General features: G+C 36.4%; 1 protein-coding gene across 1 annotated transcript; it reads right to left on the bottom strand.

Moving 5' to 3' along the window:
• Positions 1 to 1,675: 1,675 nt before the first annotated feature.
• Positions 1,676 to 2,128, bottom strand: LOC145678320 (uncharacterized). Its single transcript, XM_081748328.1, has one exon. The coding sequence runs from the start codon at positions 2,126 to 2,128 to the stop codon at positions 1,676 to 1,678; it is 453 nt and encodes a 150-aa protein (XP_081604454.1).
• Between the last annotated feature and the right edge of the window lie 8,858 nt (positions 2,129 to 10,986).

Here is a 10,986-nt window from a genome sequence, read left to right as displayed (position 1 = left end):
ACCACAGTTCTGTACAATAAATACATACAGTTGCTATTGGTAAAGAACCCGTGAAAGGTACAGTGCGCCCTTTACATAAGGCGCCCTACGAAACATCACATTATAGACAAATGGTTTTAGTTATCCTGTGTACCAGCTTTATATAATAAATTCATATTAATAAAGAAGCTGTGAAGAATACAAGGCGCCCTTTACATGAGATGTCCTGCAAAATATCACATTTAAAAAAAAAATATTCTTCTGTATTTCAGTTTTGTATTATAAATTCATACAGTAGCTATTGGCAGAGAATAGGTAAAGAGTACAAAAATATTATAAAATTATGTAGCTATAAAACGAAACAACGCGATACATCAAGAATAGTTCGGACAGCTAAGCGTACGATGCATTCATGAAATACTACACTGACACTAGTCTCTAATTTACGATTTTTACGGCATCGAAGGTTTCACAGTGTTAATATGCATCCATATATCCGATTATATTGATTGTTCCTGTGCGTTTTAAGGCAGTGTTCGGATAATCAGTACCTATTGTAATTTTGAAATATAGCTACTTATATATTAATTTATGTAAAATGTGGTCTTCCTGTCACCACGGCACGGCACGGCGCGTCCTCAGGTTGTGGATCGAGGAGAAGGCCTCTGGGATATAGAGGTTAGCTGAGAATATACTGAATAAGCAGTCGCGGACAGACAAGGGGCAATCCTCCAGCTTGGGGATTTGATGTGGGGCTAACAACTCATCCTGTAAAAAAAGAAAAAAAGGCTTGTTCAGATATATTCGCAGAATCCTCGGATCAGAACTGATAACTTGGCAAAAACTCAGCAAAGTAAAATTGACATGAGAATTGGAACATGGAAAATAAGAAGTCTCTATAGGGCAGGCGCGATAAAATGTGTAACGAATGAGTTTAGAAATAGAAGATGGACCTAGTGCGATATCAGGAAGTTAGATGAGAAGCAAATGGAGGAGTCAAGTCGGGAAATTTTACGTTCTTTTACGGGGAACGAATTGGGTTCTTCCCAGTTGCGGACGTCTCAATTGCGGACGCTGCTCTTATCTGTTAAAATCTTTCCCAGTTGCGGACGCACAGATGTTGCTTGGAATTTCCATGACTCGATTACGAAGCAACCAGAATTGTTAGTCCCAATTGCGGACGCGTGCGTGAAAAGAGGTAAGATCTATTGATAACAAGCAGCAACGTTGCCACATTTTTTATTTCATTACATTTACTACCCTGCCCTCAGCAATGAGAAGGACTCTTTGTTGCAAGAATACAATTTGCTGAAAAGAGATTCATTCAGGGGTGTAGCTAGTAAGTTCTTATAGAGGCATGACTTTTTCAGGGGCCTTAGACTTTTTACAATGTCGAAATAAAATTCTTCACACAAACTTTTAGTGAGGAGAATTTAATTCAAAAATAAGATGGGAACCGCCCCTCACACACAAGGATTTCGTACCCTCTATGCAACTTCCCTTTACACTTAACCAGGTTTACTACTGGCAGTGTCAATGTTGAAACTATTGGCACTGGCGTGTTTACAAGCTGCAGGAGAATAGCCACTGTCGAATATTATGCCTATATGAGAATGAGCTTGCAGTTCTCCTTTGTCAGGTAGTGAATTATATACAATATTTACACAAACCACTTATATACAGTATTTACACAAAGCTACTCAAGTCTCTGAACATATGCTATGCATCGCAAACTCTTCTTGATGTTACCAGTATCCTGAAATTCCGCAAGAATATGCATTCTTTTGTCTAATAGTATTGCCGATTTCTTTCTTCTTTTCCCGCCAATTTTTAAATCCAAACGATCGTACAGAAAGTCGCTGTGCCAAGCTTCATCCTTGAGAACTCGGACTAACTCTGAGACGTTTGGGTGTGCTTTGTTTGTAATAGAACGCAGTCTGTTGTGCCAGCCTTCCAGTGCGTTGTTCGTCCTGTGCCTTGTGTTATGGCAGTTCCAAAGCTCTGTAGTAAAAGTCGAGTTCTCCAACCACTGGACGACGAAATAATCATAAAATTGCTGCAATTTACTGTTGCGTGGTGTGTCTTCTTGAATACACAACCAACCATCAACGACTTTATCTATTGTCAAGTGTGCCAAAGCAGCACACATTCTAATGCACAACCTAACCTCATTATCATTTGTGTATTCTTGTACAGTACAAGCCCTACTTCTTGCACTTTTCTCCATAGGCACTGGTTGAAATGAAAATTGCATCCTTTAACCTGCGCTTTGGGTTATGTTTTGTTCAAAAGGAAACATATTTTTCTTCCATGTTTTTTTTTTAACTTTACATGTAGAATGAGCCGGAGGCACTATTTTTTCTCCCATGTTTTTTTTTTTAACTTTACATGTAGAATGAGCCTATAGTTGAAGTTATTACGTTGTATGTTGTTCAGTTTTTCATGGAAATGAACCTTTCCATTAAATTTCATTTTATTACTCTCCTTTTATTATTCATCATAAGATTTTGATTGTACATTAACATGCATAATTATGTCTCATATAGTTTCGTACCAAAGTTTAGGCTAGGACTTTGCGTGCAATTACGTTGAAAAATGGACCTTCTTAATGAATCTTTGTAACAAATTTTCCTCGGACGCTAAATACTCCTCGTCGATGAGCGTGTGCGAAACGGTCGATTATGATTAAATATTTAATCAACTAATATTCTGCAAACTACAAGCTTTGTTAGTGACTTCTAAAACAAGGAATTAAGTAATTTCAAAACAAGTAATTAAGTAAATTATCATGCAAAACTAATAAATTTAAATAACTTCTCTTTCGACAGGAGGAATAAAAATGGAAGTGTTATTTTGGGCTAGCATCTACGAAAATTTACCTCACTAAAAATTTGCTGGGATAAATGAAATTAAATAATGCACAAATCTTCAAAATAATTACAGGAATTCTGATGTATAGATGTATTTCATATGTAATTAATGGATAAACTAGTGGTTAGCAGTATCTCTAATATTACATAGCTTTATAATTATAGATGCTCGTATACTGACAGGTTTGAATTCTTTATATCGAGGCAGGGTAGTAAATGTAATGAAATGAAAAATGTGGCAACGTTGCTGCTTGTTATCAATAGATCTTACCTCTTTTCACGCACGCGTCCGCAATTGGGACTAACAAGTCTGGTTGCATCGTAATAGAGGCATGGACATTCCAAACAACACCTGTGCGTCCGCAACTGGGAATGATTTTAACAGATTAGAGCAGCGTCTGCAACTGGGACGTCCGCAACTGGCACGGATTCAACGAATTAAAAATTACCAACTAGGATCAGGGCTTTTCGTTCACAAACGAATACATAATATCTCCAATTACATGGGTTGAATTTATTAATGATAGATTTTCTTTTACTTCTCTTAAAGGTCGGTGGTGTAATGTTATTGTTTTAAATGTACCGTACATGCCCAACAGAAAATCAGGATGACAATAAAAAAAAGTTTTTACGAAAGAATAGAACGGGTATTTGATCATCTCCTGCAATACCATATGAAAATTCTGTTAGACGGTTTCAATGCGAAGGTAGGACGAGAGGATATTTTCAAACCGATTATAGGGAATAAATGTCTGCATAAGAAAGGTCGTGACAACGGCGTTAGACTCTTGAACTTTGCAACATCCAGAAACCTTATCGTGATGATTACAAAATTCCCACATCGCGACGTTCATAAATATACTTGGACCTCACCAGACGGAAGAACACATAGTCAAATCGATTTAGTAGATAGAAGAAAACAGTCTAGCACAACTGATGTTCGGCCGTTCAGAAAAGTTGATTATGATAATAAGAGAGAGACTATCGATGAATAAAGGAAATATTCAATATCTGAAAACGGAGCGGTTTAATTTAAAGAAATTAGAGGAGAGTCAGGTGAGAGGGGAGCCAGATTGAAGTGTCGAATAGATTCTCGGTTTTAGAAGGTTCGAAGTTCACTAGTGTTCAGGATACTTGGTTGAAATTAGAGAAAACATTAAGATTTCAGCAAAAGAAATATTGGGATACGCAGAAATACGTAGGAACAAAGCATGGTTCAACCAGGAATGCACTAAAATAGCAGAGAAGAGAAAACAGAAGAAACAGCGTTGGCTACAAAATCCGAACGAAATAACTACATAAAATTTCACTGTTATCTGGCGGAAAACTTCCAAAACTTTTAGAAAAAAGAAACCCCATTTTTGAAAGCTAAAATTAATTAACTTGAAGATAATAGTAAAAAATAAAAACATTCCGGACATGTATAAATGCATCAACGGACTTAAGAAAGGCTATCAATTTCGTGCTTATATATTAAAGAAAGCTAAAGGAACAGTTCTCACTGATCAGAATAGCATCTTAAATAGATGGAAAGATTTCTTTGACGATTTGCTTAGCACATAGCCAAAAATTAATGTGTGTGGAGAAAGTGAAATGCATACAGCATAACCGTATATTCCAGAACCTAACCAAACATAAATAGAAATCGCTATTAAAAAATTAAAGAAACACACATCTCCAGATGTAGACGAAATTCTGGTTGACTTAATATTAGCTGCGGGAGGGGGGAATTGAAGAGCAAGATATACAAATTCATTCTCCTTATCTGGAACACGAAGGAATTACCACAAGAGTGAAAAGAATCAATCATTGTTCCAGTTCAGAAGAAAAGCAAAAAAACTGATTTAATAAGTATTGAGGCATTTCTCTTCTGTCAATATCCAATAAATTTTCTTCCACATTATATTAGCAAGATTGACTCCATACACAGATGAAATTATTGGAGATTATCAGAGCGGATGTAAGTAAAATCGATCAACTAGCGACCAAATATTTACTATTCAACTAATGCTTGAAAAGAGATGGGAATACAATATTCTGGTATATCAATTATTGACTTTAGACTAGGGTAGGAGGGAAACATTGTACAACATGCTTAGGCCTACAGAATTTGCAATACCGATAAAGGTAGTTTAATTAAGATATGTTTAAATGAATCCCAAAGTAAGGTTCGAGTAGAAAAATTCTTGTTCACGAGCTTTCACGTTGAGAATGACCTGAAAGAAGAAGATGCGTTGTCGCCATTATTATTTAACTTCTGGAGAACATTATAAGGACAGGAGACAGGAATCAGGTTCTAGAGCTGAATTGTATTTACCAGGTTATGGCGTATGCTTATGATGTAAATTTAATAGGGTTTGATAGAACAATAAAAAGGAATGCAGAAATCTTACTTAACGCTTGCAGAGATATGGGCTTAAAAGTAAATGCAGAGAAAACTAAATAAATGGAAGTTTGTCGGGATCGTAATATTACATTTTATGGATACCAAATAATATTTTCTTTCGACAAAGTGGATACTTTCAAATATCTAGAATCATTAACAGACCAAAGCGATAATCACAAAAAAATTGATGGCAACTGAAAGCAGGGATTTCGTGTTATTATTCAGTTAAAAATCTTTTGTTGTCGCGAATTTTGTTGAGTAATTTGTAGCTTAAAATATAAAACGATAATCATGCCTGTTATGCTGTATGGTTGCGAAACATTGTCACTGACTCTGAAGGAATATCGCGGACTGATAGTATTTGAAAAAAGTTTCTTAAACCAATATTCGAAATCCAAGAGGAACGGGAATGGGGAATGGCGGAAATTCCATAACGATGAACTGCATAATTTTATACCGTTTACAAAAACATTGTTAGGGTCATCAAGTCTAGGAGGCAAAAATTAGCTATTTACGTTAATACTAAAACAAATTTGGTGATGATTTTGATATAGAAAGGCATCCAAACTTTCTTTCAAAGAAAGTATGGACACCTTTCTGTTTCAAAATCATCACCAAATTTCTTTTAGTCGTATATATATATATATATATATATATATATATATATATATATATATATATATATATATATATATAATATTCCCGTTTGTATGGGCGCCCTTTTAGTAGACTTGTCCACCGCCCTCATTAGTATCCCAGCACGGCCCTGAGTAGTAGTAGTAGTAGTAGAAGTAGTAGTAGTAGTAGTATAATTGTATGAATTTCGATGGCAACTGTCGCCGAATATTAGAAAGTGAATATGAGAGAACTATGAAATAAAGTAAATAGATGCGCGTAGTTTTATTATAAAATTATATGGCTAACGCATTTTATCTTATCCCAAACGGTTATCGTCGAATATACACGGTTAAAGGAGCACTCTGTTGGTAAAATTAAAAGGACGATTTGTCCCTCTATAAGGAGACGTTGCTTATGAGTGTCACAATCACTTGCTCGAGATTTATTTCTTTAAATAAAAAAGAACTTATACAGACGTTCCTCAACGAGGAACATATCACGAAACGTTCTTCAAGTTAAGACTACGTTATAATTTTGAGCGATGGTTCCGATTTATATTACAATTCTTTAAATATGGGCACGAGTCGAGCTAAAACTCGACTTGACTCGAAACTCGAAGCGAATTCGAGTCCAGTTTCAAGTCGAGTCAAAGGTAATTTTCTAAAGTCGACTTCCAAGTCGAGCCACTGTTCTGAGGTCGAGTTTGATAAATGGTTCCCTCGTTTAGCTCGTTTTAACTCGTTTTGAAATCATTACCTGATTAGACTGGAAAGAGAAAGCTATGTAAGAAGTAATATGGAATATTTTTAGTGTTCCTCATAAGATAGGACATTGCTCGCATATTGTCACGTCTGGATTAACAAGACGAGAATGGATTTTTATAACGAGATAGCCTCAAATGTAGTAAGCACTAACGAAGTATATACTGTATTTCTTACCACCAAGGTTAAGAGCTGCACGGTCGAAGATTTGAGCCGAAGCAATGCTACCCGGGTAGTGGTGTTAAGCGACTCAGCTCGGTTCAACTGATCGAACAGCTCGAGCCGACACGGTTGAGATGAGGCACCTACTCGGCTCAGGTGAGCCATCGCCTCGACCCAGCTTGGTTGATATAAGCAATCACCTCGGTTTGATTCGGCTCGAGCCGGCTTGGGTGTGGGAGCTACTGGCTCGGCTCGATACGGAATGAGCTGTTAGCCGATCCGTTCGAGCCGTTGAGAACCCTAAACCCGGGTCAAGCAGTTTTAAACATGTTTGGGCCGTGCCCTCTAATTTCTAACGATTTTTGGTTTGAGCCCGCATGCTTGCTTCACCGGAACTCAAATCCAGAAACTCGTGAACGACCTCCCTGCCTCCTATACTTCACGACTACCGAGGTCAGCAGGCAACTAGTGTTTAATATTCAGATATACGTATCTTTCATGTTTATACATGGTGTTGTTATAATAATAATAATAATAATAATAATAATAATAATAATAATAATAATAATAATAATAATAATAATAATAATAATAATAATAATATAAGTAGAAGTAGTAGTAGTAGCAGTAGTAGCATCATTGATAAAAATTATATTGTTTATGTAGGATACTTGAAGAAAATACTTCAAATTACACACAGTATTTGGCTCGAGTTTCCTAGTTTTGGCTCGAATCGAATTCAAACTCGAGTCAAATTCGAGTCGAGTTGGAGGAAAGTATTCGAGCCGAGTTCTCGAGTCGAGTTCAAAGATGTGTGTCTTGAGTCGAGTTGAGTCGAGTTTCAATGAAAACTCACTCGAACTCGCTCGTGCCCATCCCTGTAATTCTTCTTTATCTTCTAGTTTCCAAAGAAGAAAAAACGATAGAAATTATTTTCACATTCTTTGAATTATATCAACACGTGTAGAAATAATGGGTGCTATGACTATCTAACATAACTACTAGTTTATTTTCTTATCCTTCTCTGAGGAATTGATTGCAAAGTGTGAAAGCATAGAACTGTTATTATATTTGGTCTAGGAATTAATTCGTGCGGTTGGTACGCACACATTGAAGCTGTAGTACAAACACAAAATACATAAATACCTTAAGAAAAATATTGTCCATCGCTAGCCACCACTTTCGCCCATCTGTCAGGCAATGTACGGATTCCGTGGCGAAAGAAGTCCTCATCCTTGGAAGCGATCCAGTCAGAGACCCATGTTTCGATATCTTCTGAAGAAGTAAACCGCTGTCCAATCAAATCGTTGTTCATGCAATCGAACAAGTAGTAGTCCGAAGGAGCAACGTCTGGTGAATACGGCGGGTGGAGTAAAACTTCCCATCCGACATTTTCTAAATAGGTTTTGACCGGTTTTGCGACATGTGGGCGAGCGTTATCATGTTGAACAATAAGTTTATCATGTCTGTTCTCCCATTCTGGTCGTGTTCTGGCCAGAGCTTGCTTCAAACGCATTAATTGTCGTCGATAACGTTCTCCATTCATAGTTTCACCCGGTTGCAGCAGCTCATAGTACACCACACCTTTCATATCCCACCATATGCACAGCATAACCTTTGCACAGTGAATATCTCGTTTTGGTTGTGATGGACCTGGTTCACCTGGTTTCACCCAGGCCTTTTTTCGTTTAGGGTTCTCGTAATGGATCCACTTCTCATCACCCGTAATAATTCGATGCAGAAACCCCTTTCTGCTCTGTCGTTGAAGCAACAATTCGCAAATGGTTTTTCGTCTTTCAACGTTTCTGTCTTTCAATTCATGTGGAACCCAATGTGACATCTTTTGAATCATTCCCATGGCTTTCAAGCGTTTGGAGACTGTTGTTTGATCAACGCCTAATGCTGCTGCAAGTTGTTCCTGCGTTTGACACGAATCCTGCTCGAGCAATGCTGTCAATTCTTCGTCTTGAAATTTTTTTGGCTGTCCAGCTCGCTCTTGGTCTGCCAAGCCGAAATCACCACTTCTAAACCGTGCAAACCACTTCTGACACGTTCGCTCAGCTAGAGCATGGTCACCATACACTTCCACCAAAATACGATGACTTTCAGTCGCACTTTTCTGCATGTTAAAGTAATGCAGCAGGACACCCCGCAAAAACACTTTATCAGGCACAAATTGCGCCATGTTCACTTAACTACAAACTGGTGTTGTTGACGCTTTAATCCACTGCCCTATACTACGAACGATACGCGATGACAGGGGTTTGCAACACATGTGTGGATACACGGAACTGTGGGACGCTCCGTTCGTTGCGCCATCTCTTGTCCACCCGCACGAATTAATTCCTAGACCAAATAGTAACCCGTGTTCGAATCCCGATGTGGCATTACACATTTTTCTTTTTTTGGAAAGTATTGCTTACGTAATCGAAATTGTAATTCTGTTATTCCTTTATAATAATAATAATAATAATAATAATAATAATAATAATAATAATAATAATAATAATAATAATAATTATTATTATTATTATTATTATTATTATTAATTTTATTATTATTATTATTATTATTATTATTATTATTATTATTATTATTATTATTATTATTATTATTATTATTATTATTATTATTATTATTATTATTGCAAAGTCGAGACTTGGCTACATATTTTATATTTTATGAATTTTCTGATTGGAATGTACGTCTTTTTGTTGAATAAACAACATACTCCACTGAAGGGTATTTGGCGGAGGGAAATATCATCCTGTTTCTTTTTACATATTTACTTGCATACTACACCAAACCAGGATACTACATTTCAGATTTCTATATCTACGGGAAATACCCTAAAGGTTTTCATGATCTTAAAAGAAGAGTAATTCAATAAGTGATGAGATCAATCAATTTTAACAACATTTAAAGTATCAGGTTGTCGTAAAAGTCATGACGTACTTCACTAAAATATGACAAATGATGTTTTGTGGATATACTGGAGTTATTCGGATCATGCAATAGTTATGTCATGAGAAGCAAAGATGTTGAGCGATTTGTGTATTAAATTGCTCTTTGTTTGGTTTGGTTTTACAGATTTGACAACACATAGAAGATGCAAGACCAAAAATTACATGTTCTCAATATTTTATTGTTTTACTTTAGCCAAGGGAAGAACGTGCGAATAGTGTTTGTGCTTTTTACTGTCCTCAATGTTTCTGTGTTTTTGTCCTGTTCTTAAAAGTTACTGGAAAAACTGTAAAAGTGAGTAAGGGGACATTCCATGTCAAATCAACAAGTCATCAGACTTCACCATCTCAGATTTTTGTAGAAAAAATGATGCACAGCTTTATTACAGTGGGAGATGAAAAAATTACAAATATTACCTCCTCCTCCTGAAAGTATCTTCATATATTCAAAAGTGTCAAGAAGGGCTTTTTTCAATTACAATGATTATTAAAAATTGTCATAAAATGGTTAATATGTGCACTAGAAACGTGGAACAAACACCATTAGAAAGCTTAAAGATTGCTCTACAAGTTGTATTAAATTGAATAAACCTGTAAAATAAAAAAGTAAAAATTCAAAAATTCATATTAAAATGTGAATTTTGAATTTCGCATAAAAACCCCATGCCGTAAACATCGCCAACACCTAGTGACCCATTTGCCGCTAAATATAGATAGTAGATATAGTGATGCGTCGAAGAACTGCCGCTAGTGTGCCATTGGCGGCAGGGTTTCATCCAGTTGAAAGAGATATCTAGATTGAAGTTACCTCCGCATAGAAGTGAGGACTACCTTCTCGTCCGCGCTTCTTCGATGTGTTGGGGAGAATCACGGAGGGACAAAAACAAACTATCGCCAGTCATGTGCATGCGGTTGTTATTATATATTATTTTTTGCTGACGAATTGTTCCTAAAGTGAGTTATGGGGATCAAGAGTAACCCGTGGCTCTACATCATGAACTGAAAAATCTTGAGATGAGTTAGTATAATTGTATGAATTTATATAACTTTAGCCGATCATTTGAAAATGAACATGGAAGAACCATGAAATAAAGTTAACAGGCACGCATCATTTTGTTATAAAATTACATGGCGAAATAACTTTATCTTATCTCAAACGGTTATTGTCGAACTTACATGGTTACAGGAATACTCTCATATCCAATACCTCAAGGATTTATGCCTTTACAACCAAGTTTTTCTCCATC

The sequence above is a fragment of the Thermobia domestica genome, unplaced genomic scaffold, assembly GCF_964235325.1.
Source record: "Thermobia domestica unplaced genomic scaffold, izTheDome1.hap1.1 HAP1_SCAFFOLD_2469, whole genome shotgun sequence".
In the NCBI taxonomy this organism is placed as follows: Eukaryota; Metazoa; Arthropoda; class Insecta; order Zygentoma; family Lepismatidae; genus Thermobia; species Thermobia domestica.
The sequence above is the reverse complement of the archived record's forward strand: the minus strand, read 5'-3'. Positions and strand labels throughout refer to the sequence as shown.

Excerpts from the sequence above, each read along its gene's own strand:
- LOC145678320 (XM_081748328.1), bottom strand. The coding sequence starts at position 2,128 with ATGTGTGCTGCTTTGGCACACTTGACAATAGATAAAGTCGTTGATGGT.